At 50.2% G+C, this 16,307-nt stretch overlaps 4 protein-coding genes across 5 annotated transcripts; 3 read left to right on the forward strand and 1 right to left on the reverse strand.

The window, feature by feature from the left end:
- Positions 1 to 201: 201 nt before the first annotated feature.
- ONS95_005577 (uncharacterized protein) lies at positions 202 to 2,211 on the forward strand (the record flags this gene model as incomplete). Its single annotated transcript, XM_058498992.1, has 3 exons — positions 202 to 730; positions 780 to 1,531; positions 1,588 to 2,211. The coding sequence occupies 3 exons, from the start codon at positions 202 to 204 to the stop codon at positions 2,209 to 2,211; spliced, it is 1,905 nt and encodes a 634-aa protein (XP_058351259.1).
- Positions 2,212 to 3,483: 1,272 nt separating this feature from the next.
- ONS95_005578 (uncharacterized protein) lies at positions 3,484 to 8,240 on the forward strand. 2 transcript variants are annotated; one of them, XM_058498993.1, is made up of 4 exons: positions 3,484 to 5,105; positions 5,153 to 6,708; positions 6,795 to 6,840; positions 6,891 to 8,240. In XM_058498993.1, exons 1-4 carry the CDS (start codon positions 3,919 to 3,921, stop codon positions 7,597 to 7,599), a joined length of 3,498 nt encoding a protein of 1,165 aa, XP_058351260.1. In that variant the 5' UTR covers positions 3,484 to 3,918; the 3' UTR covers positions 7,600 to 8,240. The 2 variants fall into 2 exon arrangements, with proteins under 2 accessions (XP_058351260.1, XP_058351261.1); XM_058498994.1 differs by having other exon boundaries at positions 5,153 to 6,840.
- A 258-nt stretch (positions 8,241 to 8,498) lies between these two features.
- On the forward strand, positions 8,499 to 10,880 carry ONS95_005579 (uncharacterized protein). Its single transcript, XM_058498995.1, has 2 exons — positions 8,499 to 10,634; positions 10,684 to 10,880. Exons 1-2 carry the CDS (start codon positions 8,591 to 8,593, stop codon positions 10,869 to 10,871), a joined length of 2,232 nt encoding a protein of 743 aa, XP_058351262.1. The 5' UTR covers positions 8,499 to 8,590; the 3' UTR covers positions 10,872 to 10,880.
- A 1,039-nt stretch (positions 10,881 to 11,919) lies between these two features.
- On the reverse strand, positions 11,920 to 16,209 carry RAV1 (regulator of (H+)-ATPase in vacuolar membrane; the record flags this gene model as incomplete). Its single annotated transcript, XM_058498996.1, has 8 exons — positions 11,920 to 12,137; positions 12,184 to 12,412; positions 12,458 to 12,708; positions 12,759 to 13,005; positions 13,055 to 13,498; positions 13,543 to 15,816; positions 15,874 to 16,062; positions 16,129 to 16,209. The coding sequence occupies 8 exons, from the start codon at positions 16,207 to 16,209 to the stop codon at positions 11,920 to 11,922; spliced, it is 3,933 nt and encodes a 1,310-aa protein (XP_058351263.1).
- Positions 16,210 to 16,307: the final 98 nt, after the last annotated feature.

A 16,307-nucleotide genomic window follows, 5' to 3' on the forward strand; every position in this document is an offset into this window, starting at 1 on the left:
CTGCCACTAGAAAGGAAAAGGCACAGCAGGTGTACCTTCTTGATCAATATGAAGAACTTTGTTCCTTCCCGAGGACGAAACTTTGATATGGGAGGAACAAGGACCTTGGTTTTCTATGGTGGCCATAGCCTTCAACTTCCTCTAGGATCCTCTTTCTATCCATTCCACCATCATCTGCGTGCACTCGAAGAAGAGCCCACCATGATCCGCTTGCCAGCTACAACCATCGTCCTTGGACGTAGCGACCTGCTGGATTACGAGAAGCGCCCGCGAATTAGAGGCAGAGATAGAGAGTGGGTCAGTGAGACTGATAAGCTCAATGTGCGGCTTGCCCGTTTCACAGTCAGGTCTCAGCCTGATTCCATTGATCCTAGTCAAGAGGGTACCGTCCAGAGTAACTTCCAAGAGTACCAAGAGCTTCACAAACAAAGTCATGGACATAGACCATGGCTTCCAGTATTGGATACACCCCCAGCCGTCGAAAGTCCAGAATTTACTGACTGTTACGAACCTGGAATACTCTCACAGGGGTCAGATCTGCCACACGAAGATGTATTGGCACCAAGTTTGCCAGATGAGGAGCAATCATTCGTGAGCACGGGGATTGAGCAATCTCCTGAGAATGTAACCAGCGAGACGACGCGACCAGGCTCTCCATCGAAACACGATTTTTACTATGGAGGTTTCATCGAAATTGACAGCCGCAATTCGGCGGACTATACTTCTCTATGTCAGTTCCTGATGGCATGGAGTGTTCTTATGGTTAATATGGTACTTAGCTCCAAATGATGCTTCTCCCTCTCAGCAACTCCAACTTCCACGCTCGATCAGACTTCGTACTCGATTGCATTTGCCTCGTTCACCTCTTTACTTATCTCAGAACGCGTCGAGCTCCCCAGACCGTCGTCCGACTTCAGGCTTGACACCCCGTGTTGCATCACGTGTGGCTACTCAAAATACCCCTGGCATGATATTTGCTCAACCTCCGCGACGACCACGAACAAATACTCAAACGAGTATAAGAACCTTCAGGCATCAGACAAACAGTTTCTCGTTTGATTCGTCTGAGAGATCCAGTGCAGCCTATGAACAAGAGCGCGCGATTTCAAGCTCTACTGACGGCAGAGCTCAAGATGCTGGCAGTATCAATCTTCGTGAGGACTTGAGGGGGAGCTCCTTGCAGAGCTCCAGGGCAGGTTCTGCAGACCCTTATAGCATTTCGGAAACCACGGGCGAAGATGATTCCGCCATCATTCGGGTGGACAGAGAGGACGCTGATGCAAATCAAGATGTCAGAATCTCGTCTCTTGAGCTCCATTTGCCCCCTCCATTCTCAACCGTACCTCGTAATGTTTCAAGGGCTAATTCTCTACCATACTCATCCTCCCGCAGTCTAATTGCTAGTCATCCATCGACCAGCCCAATTAGTTTCACAATGACACCCCTTCAACGTGTGGTGGAAAGTAGACATTCCAGTCGTCGCTCTAGTCCAGCCTCAGCCGAATATGATGCGCTAGAAGCGAGCCCACCTGTAAGTCTTGTTTGGTTTCTCCTGTATCGAAAGTGGAAGAGCTGACTTCACTTCAGGCTAGCTCAAGATTCAATCCAGTTGCCTTTGTAAATCGCGCAATTAGTATTTATAGGGTCCGATCACCGTTCAGTCGCCGGGATACACCTCAGGCCGTGGCACAATCCGCATCCCCAACTCCACGCCAGGACCAGAGCCGCCGAAATTCAGACAGTGTGGAGCCTATTACTCCATCCAGAGGCAGCTACCAAGTATACAATGATGCAACGTCGCCAGAACTACAACCCCAAACGCCAGCTCATTTACCCGAAGCAAGACACCAGTCTCGGTACCATCCTTCTTATACAGCACCAGTCACTAGAGCTGCGGCTAGAAGAGCTCAGAATATTGACAATGCTGATGGTGAAGGGCTGCAACAGAGTTTGCCACGGCAACGTCAAGTACCATTGTATACCCCTCTGCGAGGCGGACGACCAGCATCTCCAATTGGATTGGTGCAGGGTGGCTTTCAAGGTCTTTACGGCGGCAGAGAGAACGGCGACGAGGAACAGAGCTGGGTTGAAGGTGTGAGGTTTAATAATGCTGAGACTCGACTCTGGGGAACACGCGACGCCCAAAACGAAGGCGGCAGCTTGACGCGAACTCCAGAGCCCGATGAGTGGCGAGTCGGCAGGAGAAGCTAGATAGAGAGGCAAGCTATTTGTCCTCTTTTCAGAGTAGGCGGCAAACATTATCAACTCGACAAACGTAGTTGCAGGACTCTTCATGTTCTCCTGAGAGCTGTCGACAGCTCCGGAGTCAGAGCGAGTAATGTGCTGGGAGGAGGCTTTGTATCTACACCAACGTACTGACAATATGCAGTTATTAGCTTCGCGAGTGTTGGTTTTGCTCATAGGGACCAGCCATGAGTATGAACTTTGAAGGCTTTACGAAAAGTTGGGACTTCGAGATAGCTGGGGAAGTATGAGGTAGTCACAAGGCAGGGTTAGGTCGTGATACAATATAAATATCCAGCTGTTGCTGATTCTTTCACGCCAGGGGCTGGTTTGTACTTGCTCGTTTAGGTAGGCTACAATATCATGAGGTACTCTACGAAGTTAGAGCTGAGGTAGGTACGGAGGTATCTAGGCAAGGTAGGTAGGCAATGAGCAAGATCGCGTTTGCTCTCACCACACAACACAAGCCGGAACAAAAGCTCCTCTCGAAGCCACACCCAGGCTCTTACAGTAAAGTTGGCAGCGCTACGCAGCACATTGAACCTGGCTGCTCCTACAGTAACAGCGTTGGTCTGCCTCGCCACAACAAAAATAAAGTGGCAATGCAATCTCGAGTGTGGCTGAAGTGGATGTTGATGTGTGTTTGTGGAAATGTATTCGTTATGTGTTTCAGATCATCCTGCTTCTCCCTAAAGCCAGCCACAGACGTCCAGACGTCCACGCGCGACGCTGGTATCACTTCTTCAGGGCTGTTGAATTTCCTATCAATTGCTGTGGACGTTAACGTACATGTTGATACAGTAGGTACAGTATTGACGGTACGGTAGGTAGGTAGGTAGGTAGGTAGGTAGGTTTCAACCGTGCCCTTTCCCCTTGGCTAGCCGGCCGGGGACAAGCTCGGGTGGCACCGCAGAACCAAAGACCAGCACAGCACAGCACAGCACGGCACAGCAGGGGCAGGGGCAGGGGCAGGGGCAGCAGAGAGACAGCTCAGACAGGGGCTTCCAGGCTTCAGGCTTCGGCTTCGGCTTCGGCTTGGGCCTGGGCCTGGGCTGGGCTTGTGCTGGCGCCAGATCGGATCGGATTTACTGTATCAGTAAGTTAGATTACTGTTACTGTGCAGTACCGAGTAGTAGTGACGACATTGTTATTTCGCAGTCAGTGCCCACTGCCCAATGCCCCAGGGGCTAGTGAGGTAGGGGAGGGTGGGTATTTTGGTGGTAGCATTGCTGCACAGCATAGCATATTCAGAAAGTTGTGATGCTAATGCTAATGCTGATTCTGATGATGCTGCCAATCTTGGCTTGAACTTGGACTTGACGCGACCTGGACTGGGCAGTGGGCAAGGCAGGGCAGGGCACGACAGGCACGTAAAGCACTCGAGTCAAAAGTATGGCGCGGATATTTTGTGCTACTCTACCTACCAACTTGCCTTACTCCATTTCCTTACCCGCCTACCTACCTCCCGACCTACTGACCTACGGAGTCAATGACTTCTTGAATACTCGACTTCTAAACATACTACCTACCTATCCCCTCTTCTAGGCATTTGTCTATTCCATTCACAGCACTCTTGACCCGTATTGCCCCTTCATATTGTCCAAAACCTCGACAATCCCACATTTCTCCATGCACACGTTTCTTTGACGCGGGCTCCTATATCTACCCTCCGCCATGACTACTGGCATGGCGACGAGAAGTAGCAGCGTGCCTCCCGAGTCTGCTGGCTTGCCAGAGGCTCATTCCAGCCACCGCCCAGAGAGCAGCGAAGAGCCCACTGGCCATGTCGCTGATCCCACGAGGCCTGCGATATCCAGACAGTGGCAGACTGCCAGAATTACCGCGGTGCCTCAGTGGGAAGCCCCGGAGCTCAAACGGTATCCTACATCTTTCTCAACAACAAAGAAACCATCGTGGAAGATACCAATCGCAGCCGACGACGATTCCACAACAAGCTCCTCTTCAGATGACGACGATGATGTTCCGGGACACAAAAAGCGCTTTGGGAGAGGCAGAGATACTTCTCGAGGGCAATATTCAAGATTTGATGTAGGGAACGAGGACTTCAAGACAAGGGGGAGGGTTTCAAAGAAGGATGGTCGACTGAATATCAGTGTAAACGAAACGAGTAATCGGGGCTACCTGGCCAAGGCGCTGGGTGCAACGTTCTTGAAGCACGTGGGATCCGATGCTGGCGAGACACCCGATTCGAATCATGGGAAGGGCTGGAAATCAGACGCTTCGTCGGAAACCATCACCACCGATATACCGAGACCAACACTAAACATCGTGGTTATGGTCATTGGGAGTCGAGGCGACATACAACCATTTCTGAAGCTAGGAAAGAATCTCAAAGAATATGGACATAGGGTACGGATAGCCACACATCCTGCGTTCAAGGATTTTGTGGAGAAAGACTCCGGACTGGAGTTCTTCTCCGTTGGGGGTGATCCCGCAGAGTTGATGGCCTTCATGGTGAAAAACCCCGGGATGATACCTACGATGGAGACTCTGAAAAAGGGCGAAGTCGGGAGGCGGCGACAGCAAATGGCGGAGATGTTTGAAGGCTTCTGGCGTGCATGCATCAACGCTACAGATGATGAAAAGGATGTTAGTAATTTAAAGATGATGGGCGCTAAATCTCCCTTCATTGCGGACGCTATCATCGCCAATCCTCCCTGCTTTGCTCATATCCATTGTGCTGAGAGACTAGGCATCCCCTTACATCTTATGTTTACCTTCCCGTACACGCCGACTCAAGCTTTCCCGCATCCACTGGCAAACATCAAGAAGTCGAATGTGGATCCTGGTTATGCGAATTTCATGTCCTACCCGCTGGTAGAAATGATGACATGGCAAGGGTAAGCTGTTCAGTCTTGGTGTGAGGTAAAGCTAATGATCGTTCCAGTCTTGGAGATTTGGTTAATACTTTCCGTGTGAAGACTTTGGGGCTAGAACCAGTTTCTACATTGTGGGCGCCCGGCCAATTGTATCGTCTTAAGGTACCCTTCACGTACTTGTGGAGCCCAGGTCTTGTACCAAAGCCAAAAGATTGGGGACCAGAAATCGACATTGCCGGATTCGTCTTCTTGGAACTCGCTTCTTCGTTCGAACCGCCAGAAAATCTGGTTAAATTCTTGGACGCTGGAGAGCCACCTGTGTACATTGGGTTCGGCTCAATCGTTGTTGATGACCCCGATACGTTCACCAAGATGATCTTCGAAGCAGTAGATAAAGCTGGTGTGCGAGCCCTGGTCTCCAAGGGATGGGGCGGCCTAGGTGATGATAACACTCCTGAAAATGTCTATATGCTGGAAAATACACCCCACGATTGGCTTTTTCCCAAAGTGTCGGCAGTGGTTCATCATGGCGGTGCAGGAACCACAGCAATCGGCTTAAAGTGTGGAAAGCCTGGCATGATCGTTCCCTTTTTCGGAGATCAGATGTTCTGGGGAACCATGATTGGAGAAGCTGGAGCTGGAGCACAGCCTGTAACTCACAAGGAATTGACAGCTGATAAGCTGGCAGATGGTATCAGGCAATGTCTGACGGTAGAGGCCAGAAAGGGCGCCGAGAAGATTGCCCAGGAGATTGCAAGGGAGGGTGATGGTTCGAAGAACGCCGTCACTTCCTTCCATCGTAGCTTGGTATTGAGAGGACATCATTCTATGCGCTGCTCAATTTTGGAGGACCGAGTTGCAGTGTGGACGTTGAAGAACACCAGTCTCAGGCTGAGCGCACTAGCTGCGGACTTACTTGTTGAGAAAAAGAAGATTTCTTGGAAGCAGCTCCGACTTATCCGACATAATGAATGGAACGATTTTGAGGGACCGGGTGAGCCTCTGTCTGGTGGGGCCACAGCAATCATGAGTACTGTGACAGGAATTGCAACTGGAGTTGGAGGTGTGCCTTTTAAGATCGCCAAGAGTTCCAGGAGACGCGCAAAGCATGAAGAGAAGAAGAAAAGGAAATCTGAGGATATGCGGCGAAAGTCTCAAGATGCCGGCCGCAGTGATGATGCAGGAAGAATGGTCTATAATGCGGATTCAAAGGATAAGACTCCTAACGAAAAGCCAGCAAACGGATTCCTTGATAAGGCTGGGATGACTGGTACTTCTTCGGTTACGGAGGAGCACCAGATTTTAGATGGATCGGCAACCAAGGGTATGAGAGACGAAATCAAGAACGAGAAGGCTCACAGAGCTGGCATGGAAAAGGTCACCAGCGGACCCGATCTCGGCAAGCACACCACGACAGGTGAACCGATCGCGGAGAAGAAGGCGGCGAAGGACGAGCAAAAAGCACAAGATGAAGGCGAAGCGGATGACAATGATTCCGTTCTCTCCGATGACCCCGAGGATAATGTTGCAGAAGAGTTCGGCAAGAACGTTACATCCGGGGTTGGAAAGACGGCCGGTTTCATTGCTAAAGCGCCGATGGATCTTGCATTGGCGATCGCTCAAGGTAATCCAGTACTTCATTATCGCGTTCCCGGCATGGCTTTTTTCGCAAATGGTGGTGTTGGCAACAATGAAGCTGACGAGAAACAGGCTTTCACAACGCGCCTCGACTGTACGGGGATACGACTGTCAGAAGGTAACTGTTACCCCCCTACACCAGTGGTATTATTAGTTAATAAAGAACAGACCAACTCGAATCACGGGCTTCAAATCTGGCCTCAAAGCAGCTGGCCAAGAATTCACTTTCGGTCTCTATGATGGTGTCACCGGTCTCGTCACCCAACCATACACAGGCGCTCGAGATAATGGCCCAATAGGGTTTGTTAAAGGCGTTGGTATGGGTCTCACTGGCTTCGTACTTAAAGACCTTGCAGCTATCGTCGGACCATTTGGCTACACTTTTAAAGGCATCCACAAAGAGCTGCAAAAGGACAGCCAGCCCACACATTTCATCCGTAAGGCCCGAATCATGGAAGGTCAACGAGACCTCCAGGCCTTAGATGAGAAAGAAGCAAAGAAAGTTGCAGAAGCGGTGAATCACGGCTGGCAAGTCGTTCAAGACGTCTTCACTCTCATGGAAGAGAAGCGAGCTCATGGAATGCGGGGAAGATTTCATGCGATGAAAGAACGTAAGACATGGAGGGCCAATGGAGCGTTTGAGAACGTAGAGATGGCTGAAAAGGCACTTGAAGCTTCACGCAGAGGAGAAGGATTGCAAGGAGTTTTCGCGCAGCAGAGGGTAGAGCTACAGCTTACGAAGAAGCCACGAAAGAACGTTGCCCAGGATCTCGAGCAGGGGAAAACTGGTGATGAGATTGAGGATAAGCAGGCTGTGCAAACGAACGTCACTGCGGGGCCTGCTATCAGAGAAATGCCGAAAGTTGCTGGCAAATAGTGTAAGGATACGAAGGCTATGTGGGTGGACTCAGGATAGACGACGGTAGATATCTTCGATTGGCATGTCTAGCGAAGGCGTTGGGAGCTGGGAGCTTTGATGTTTGTTTGACCTCAACAAGGGCAAGCGAGCGAGATACATCCTGAGACGAATAACATGTAATCTAATAGTAATTGACGGAAGCATTTACGTGACCATCATCTGCCTCCTCCTCTCCTCGGCTTATCCTACAGGGTTATTCAGCAGTGGCCTTGACGTATTGTATCATATCCCCCCCCTTCCATGACTGTTGTTTGGGGAGCTTCCTGCCTCAAGTGTCTTCCCTGTCCGGAGGCGTTTCGCGGAGACAAGGTAAGGTAATGTACTGAGGGTCCCTACTACTGTACCTGGGCGAGGTAGGATTACCTAGTAAATTTACCTAAGCTAGGTATCGAGTGTGTTCCATTATGAAGTGGCCGATTTTGGCGAGTCGCTGGAGTGCGAAGTTGTCGAGTTTCTCCTCACGACAATTTGATTGATTTCTGTAGGAAAAGCGCAAAACATCTTCCTAGCTATTTTCGGAGTAGTCTCACAGACGGATTAGATTTTGATTCCTTTTGCATTGTGAGAATTAGTAGTTAGTAATCTACTTTTGATGTTTCTGTTGGTTCCGCACATACAGTAGTACCTTACCAGCTTACCTAGGCGCTATGGAGGTACCTCAGGTAAGGTCCGTACATGCAGCATGCTTCGGGTGTGGGTCATGACATCCACTCTTCTCGCTTGGCATGGCGCAATTCACTTCAGTACGTACCTACAGTCCTCGGTAGTACAATATTGGTCAGCCCGGTACGAGTACGTGCTTTGACTTTGATTTACTCTACGTATTTCCACACAGCTTCGGCATTCTCGTTTCAGTACCATCATGTACGTTCACTTCACTTCCGCAGGATGGGACCCTACCATCCTTACCATTCACCACTGATATCCAGTTTGAATAGACATTGCGAAGATGGCTCCGGACAGAGGATCAACAGATATAAGTAGTCCCGACTACCAGTCCATTTCAGCCCCCCCACCTTCGACCTCGAACACCCCCGACGACAACTCCTCTGTCAATGACGGTGACGACACTCTCGAACAAGCGCAGCGTCGCCATAGCGATGCTCGTAGATTCATAGCCAACCGTGCCAGCGATGGGCAGAACTTCACGCTTCGGGGCATACTTGTTGGTCTTGGAGTCGGACTCGTAATCTGCTTCTCCAACATGTACTTTGGGCTGCAGACCGGATGGATATCTAGCATGAGCATGCCCGCCTCACTGATCGGCTTCGCGTTTTTCAAGACCTTTGCGAAACACCTGGATTTGCCCTTTACGCCTGTGGAGAATGTGTTGGTGCAGTCTGTGGCTGGGTCGATGGGGACAATGCCGCTTGGCTGTGGATTCGTGGGCGTCATGCCCGCCCTGAACTATCTTTTGAAGAAGGATGAGCAGGGCCCAATATTCTTGTCGCTGTGGAAATTGATATTGTGGGCTCTCGGGTTGGCGTTCTTTGGGGTTGTTTTCGCCGTGCCGCTTCGCAGACAGGTCATCATACGGGAGAAGCTGACGTTCCCTTCGGGTACGGCAACTGCGTTAATGATTGGAGTATTGCATGGAAAAGAGGCTACCTTGTCTGGGCCGGTCAGCCAGGCAGTCGCTAGGAATCCTTCATTGCGAGCGGTATCTCCAGCAACATACTCGGATGATAGATCTGCAGATGTGGAGGAGGTGAACAAGGGGCAGACTAGCAGTTGGAAGGCCAAGGTCAAACTGCTGACCATCTCGTTTGCAATTTCTGGGTTATATACTCTTGGGACTTATTTTTACCCAGCTTTGCGCAACTTGCCTGTCTTCGGATTCGCGCTAGCTGAGAACTGGCTGTGGACTCTCAACCCATCTCTGGCGTATGTCGGACAGGGAATTATTATGGGACCAGCTACGACTACACACATGCTTATTGGAGCTATTGTGGGCTGGGGTATTCTTTCCCCGCTGGCAAAGCAACGGGGCTGGGCACCTGGCCCCGTGGATGATTGGGAAACAGGAAGTAAAGGTTGGATAGTTTGGGTGTCATTGGCAATTATGCTAGCGGACTCGGTCGTCAGCTTGGGGCATATTGCCCTACGACCTGTGTTCATGCATGGTGGAGACTGGTTGGCCGATGTACACCGACTTGTCCGAAAGGGAGACTGGAAAGGTCTCCTTGGGATCGGATCCAGCAAACGCACCAGAGGATATGCTCCTATCAGTGGTGAAGGCGAGGGTGTCGCAACTCTTCTCGATGAGAATGGATCAGGCATGGCTGTTCTTGAAACTCCTGGTGATATCAAGGATGCTCCAGAGCCGGACGCGCCTCCTGAGCATCTCGTAAACAACAGCACTTTCGTGGTTGGGCTTGTGCTCTCCGTCGCATTCTGTGTTGCGAACATTCGCATTGTATTCGGCGCTCTGGTCCCATTATACGCGACTATCATGGCTGTTTTCATGGCACTGGTCCTCTCTATCATGGGAGTTCGAGCGCTGGGGGAGACTGATCTCAATCCAGTCTCTGGCATCAGCAAGTTGGCGCAACTCTTCTTCGCCCTCATCATACCGCAGTCGAATAAAAACTCTGTTCTTATCAACCTCATTGCTGGCGCAGTATCGGAAGCTGGCGCATTACAAGCAGGTGACCTCATGCAAGATCTGAAGACTGGCCACCTCCTAGGTGCTGCACCAAACGCTCAATTTTGGGGTCAGATCGTTGGCAGTGCAGCTGGAGCTATTGTCAGTGCTCTCATATATAAATTATACACGAGCGTATACCAAGTACCTGGGCCTTTGTTCCAGGTCCCGACAGGGTATGTCTGGATCTTCACTGCGCGATTAGTTACTGGACAGGGACTGCCTTTCATGGCATGGCAATGGGCCCTAGGTGCAGCGATCATCTTCGTCGCAGTGACAGCAGTGAGGATCGTAGGCACAGGCAAGGAATGGCATCCCTACATCCCCGGAGGCATTGCCGTCGCTGTTGGTATGTGCTCTGTTGTAAGCTCCGATGCATCTCGCTAACAGGCAGGCAGGCATGTATAACGTCCCATCATTTACACTCGCCAGGGCAGTGGGGGGCTTTGTGAACTGGTATTGGAAATCATACAGACGGCGAGAAGAGACGCCCATCGTGGTGCTTGCCAGTGGCTTGATCCTAGGGGAGGGAGTTGTCAGTATTGTGAATTTACTGCTTGCCAGTGCGGGAGTTCCACATCTTTAAAAATCTACAGTTATACCCACAGCCAGCTATCATCTTTACATGAAGCAAATCTCTCGGATTATAAATATCAAATCCTCTTTCCAATCCTCAGATCTGAACACTCGGCGGGCAAAGTAACTCCCGTGCACAAACTACGCTAGCCAGCTCATCTCAATTATAGATCACAACCCCTAGCCTCTACCCTTCGCGAGTCAGTGCCCAAGACGTCCCAGTCTCCATCAACGCACCACCGTCTATATTAACCTTTCATTGCACATCGCACTTTTTAGCGGAACAAACTACGTTGTCACCACGGGGCGCCGCAGTGCCGCCGCAAGGAGGCGGTCTCCAATTTCTCACGCTCGCTATCTCTAGCTCGCAATCTCGTCTGCTCACCATTACGAAAAGGGCGTTGACAGGGCTTGTCAAGGAACACTAGGGGATTGTGTTGCTCATCGCAGTTTTGGAGGCGCTGGTGAGAGGGACGCTGGTCCTTGTCTTGCGAACTGCTAATGCGCTGGTAAGTTGAGCTAGACTTGGGGGCAGGGTGTTGTTTGTCTGAATGCGGAAGAGGCATGCACGGAATGCATGGCTGTTACCGAGAGTTGCGGATACACCGGACTCGCGCAGGTGGCGATTTGTCAGATGTCGGATGAGAACTTGAACTTGTCGTTAATTTGAGTAAGTATCTCTCTGTCGATGAAAATTATCGTGGCTGTTCAGCCTCAGTGTTGTCAGTCTGATATTGTGATGTTCAACTCCTCCGGCTCGGTTCGTTTGTTTCAACCGAGCCGGGATAAGCATCGGATTTAAAGGGTCACCAGTCAAGTCAAAATCCGAACATGTGTTCTGAAACATCGTTGTGCAAAAGCTTCCTTGTTAATGAATCGTGAAAGCATCGAATGTAGATTTACTGTACAAGGCGACACCAGGGCCACCCATTAACCCTTCCAAGGTTGGATCGTATCATCTTTTCAAATGAGAAAGATTAAGGGGTATTATCAAAATTCCAGACGCCATAGACCATGCGACCCGATCCTAGGGACATGCTTCCTCAGATCATCCTCGCCTAGAATCCAAAACTGTCTAACAATGAGTTAGACTCGGGCTCCTCGAACACGCTTGGCGCAGGTTTGTGCCCTCCAGATCTCAGGTCGAGCGGCAATTTGGGCATGGGAAGGTCGGCTACAACGAGCGATGACCGTCTGCGTAGCATTGAACGTGGATCCGGGTCGCCGATACTCTTGAACACGGTGGGTGCCGGGAGGAGGAACTCCCAATTGCGAACTTGGAATAGTTAGTCTGATTCAAAAGGGCTTCTGAAATTTCGTACCAAGATCCAAAGCAAGCAAGTCACAACCCATGCGATCGTATAACCGAGCGTTATGCAAAACAAATGCCCATTCAACCTTCGGTGTGACTTTTGAAGCACCACGAAGTGTTTGTAGGGTTTTCTGTCGGAGCTGGGAATAGAGAACAACGAGGGCGGGATCGTCAGTCAGGAACAACTTAGAAGAGAGATCTGGCGTCTGCGGCGTCTCTAACAGAGTGTAAACGGGGGACTAGGACCGTCAGTTAAATGCTATAGGAAAGCATTCAACACTCACGATCAATGCTCTCACAGCCATATCCCTTCGGCGAAGCATCCAGAACGCCCAGGATGCCAACCATCGATTACCCTCTTGAGCTGCCAGTGGCAACACCTTGTCAGTGAGTAGCTCTTTCAGGACTGGACCGTTTTCTCCTTCATAAACTCTTGTGACAGCTATTGCCAATTGAAGATCTTTCAGCTGATTCAGCATGACGCTGACTGCATCTCTTAAGCAATCAGCTAGCAGGAAGAAGGCTGCTGCATATTCTGTAGCCAGGTCAGAAGTACGCCTGATGATCTCTCATTGAATTACTCACCATGGCGGTGCTTGCCCAAGAGAGCGTATGCATTCTTCATCGCTGCTATTTTCCATCTCCTCTCATTAAAATTATTGGACAGAAGTTTCAAAGTGGCGGCCTGTTCTCGGTTCCAGCTAGCCATACGCCACAGGCCCTGGAGAACTGTCTTCTTCTTCAGGGCTAGATAGAACAAGGTACAGTCGATCGGGTTCTTCAAGTCGCTCTTAGTGTATTCGTTGCGAGCAACGATCTCAAACTGGCCTCTCTGTTATGGACGTCAATAGATCAACCGAATCATGCGGCGGGAAGCTTACAAGAGCATTTGGGTCGGTCATCCACATGAATATGCCACTTTCTCGAGCATGCTCCCACAGCATCTTGCTGTGGAACTGGTGTGATACCATGTCCGCTAAAATATCCTGGCTATTGCTGTGATAAGCCCAGTTGATCTCCCGCCATGAGAGACGAACCTCGTTGGCACGGCCCCTGTGCAAGATATGTTGTCGAAAGAAGAGCATGAACCTGGCAGCATTATCATCCATAGACCGCCGTTGCTTCTCAACGATTGCAACGCATTCAACGGCATCGGCTAGATGAATTTGTTCCTGCCTGGAGAGCTGCGGCAATGCAACTTTAGTTAACTTGTCATTGATCGAAGCTGCCACACTTTCGGTCACAGTCTCCTCGTCCTCTTCATCATCACAGAAGGCGCCGAAAGACTTTGATCCTTTGCTGACAGCCGCCGAAGAAGATATCATCTTTTTAATTAGCGCCGATTGAGAGACCTGTACGGGAAACTTACATCGTTGTTGGTGTAGAATACCTCTAGATCCATACCAAGGTGATTATCGATGGCATCTCCTTCGATGTAGTACTTTAAGATCTTATGCAGAGCAAGCAGTATGTGCTGAACGAGACCGCTCTTTCCGGCCAATGTACACTGCCCCAGAAACTGGGGATGATATAGTGGGAGAGGTCCATTGAACCTTGTCACGACCTCGAAGAGATCCCAGACCTGCTTTCGCGGAGGGAGGCCAAGACTCATGACCGCAGGGGCGGAATGGTCGACCTCTTTGTCGTAAACAAAGACCTGGTTACCAGCACCTATGATGAGGTTTCCGCCACCGAGCCAAGTGGAATCCCCTATTGGGTGAGGTGTCAGATCACGAGTGTTAAACTCTCTGATGGACGCCCAAGCAGGCCCCTTGTTGAGGTAATCGTATCGCATTTGTGCCAGAAGAATTACTCTAGATCGAAAGCCAACAGCGAGAATAGACTGGTCGTCCGGGGTCGAAGTCCAATCTAGATCTTGAATAGTGTCAAGGCATTCGAAATCCTGCGCGAACTCCAACTGTGCCCCTCGAGTGTCCCAGATTGTCAGCTCGGATCTTCTGGAATCTACAAGCGCAGCTTTTCGTACCGAGCTCCCGCTCGCCAGAGAAGGCTCTGAGATGCCGGTCGCCACCGAGCAAGTCTCCAGCCAATCGACTTTCTTGGCTGTTATATCAAGTCTGGCAGTCCAGGAGCGAAGCACACCGGAATGAGTATAGGACAACGCAATGTCTCTGGCGAAGGTATCTAGAAACCCAGTGATCACCGGAGGCGAGCCAGCAGGGTCAACTGGTAGCATGTAAGAAAGGTCGTCGGAGCCTCCCAAGTCAAATCGACAGAATTCGGCAATGGACGGTTCATGGTAGCCATTCTTCTCGGTCTTGCTTCCGCCCCAGTGCGGTAGTCGTACCTCCCAGACAATTCCTTTCATCTTTGAAGAGATTGTAGCAACATGAGCTATCGGGCCCTCTTTTCTCGCCTCGGGCAGCACGAGAATACACAAAGGCTTACCGGCCAAGGAGTATTCGCAACTTGCTATGAGTTTTGCGTTCAAAGACCGGGCATCCCATACAGAAATCCTGCGGTGGTGTAGGAAAATGACAAAGTCTCCTCTCCTCATCACGCAGATTCTGTGGATGTGTTCCTGTTCTGTGATAAGACTTTGTCTGACTACTGAAGCTCCGCCCTCGTGATCCAAATGTTTCCAAACAATGCTCTCATTACCATCGGTTCGAGACACAACCGCTTGGCCGCTAACATTTCGGACGATTTTCTTGATGCTAGCGGAGTGTCCAGTCCACACTGCTTTGAGAACCAACCGGTCTTTCCTAGGAGATGGATCGAATAAATCGGCCACATTGCTCTCGAAGTATTCTATTCTCCCATCCCAATGATGCATAAGAATAGTCAAGCCAGCCCCAGATTTATTACAGAAATTGTAAAACTGGACGAAATTGGAATCATCTCGAGAATCCTTAGGAAGCCCTAAAGCTAGTCCTTCGAGATGTGCAACGTTGAAAATGTTGGCTTTCTGTCGTGTTTTGCTTCCCACATTCTCCAACCCCCAAGCGGACATATTTCCATACTCGTCCAGGACAACACATATCTCAGGGCTTCGATTTGCAACCTCTATCAGGTGAGCAAGGGCATGGTCATCATTTCTTTCAACTTCTTTAGATTGTACGGCATGCTCAGTCGCAAACATGAAATCGCGGCCGTCGATCACAAAGGCAAATCGAGTATTGGATGTCTCGGACAGACCACGAGGTTGTATAGACTCTTTCAGATCAATCTGACCCCAGAGCTGGAGATGCCGTAATGCATAAGGATCGTTTGCAGCCCATATACGTAGTATGTTGTCTGTGCATATCGTATAGAGCACGTTTTCGATTGTTTGGTCCGCATGGTATGGTCTCCTCCAGTGCATATTTGTGACCGTACTTGGATGAGGCAGATAGCTGACATCGAAGCGCGTATCCTCTGACCCAAACGACAGTCTCCTCCATATCTTCACCAGGCGATCGTAGTTTCCGGTTGATGCAATGTACACCGAGTCATGGGAGAAATTGGCATACTTGACGGAATTGGCAAGTTTCTTTCCCCAAACCATTGTCGGCGTGTCTGCAGTCGCGAATATCGAAAGCCAGGCGCCTCCTACCAGAACTTCCTCCGAGACACCCCATGATAACGTCGTCGCAGATCCTCCAGCAGGTTCTCCGATAGGAAAGCTGTGTTGTAAAGACCACTAGCACCAGTCAGCCCATTGAAAATGAGACCACTCTCTGTGGCGGCTGTTTCCAACCTTCAGCGCATCTTCCCCCTGCCCGTAAGGCTTGTATACACGTATAATAGTTCCAGCACATGTTACTATCTTCCCAGATGCTTCATCTATAGCTATTGCCTCCAGATCTTCTTCGTCGTCATCATAGATGGTTTGGAGGATGGAATCAGGCGCAGTAAGTACGACGAAGGCGTTTCCGGTAATGTATGCCTATGAAACAACGATGTGAGACTGCCAATCACCATCAAATTTTGAATCTCTGCTAGTCTTGCTTACGATGAGACGTCTGCCATTCCAATAGCCTGTACAGACAGCTTGGAGCTTAGCCTGAGGCTTTCCAGGAAGCACAGCTCGCATACTATCAATCAAACAACGTCGCCGATCATGGTTTAGAAGGTTTTCGTAGGCGAAGCTTTATATCGGCATCGACAGCATATCGGCGCCAGTAATATTTC

The sequence above is a fragment of the Cadophora gregata genome (assembly GCF_030347475.1).
Source record: "Cadophora gregata isolate MNR1 chromosome Unknown scaffold_16, whole genome shotgun sequence".
Classification (NCBI taxonomy): Eukaryota; Fungi; Ascomycota; class Leotiomycetes; order Helotiales; family Ploettnerulaceae; genus Cadophora; species Cadophora gregata.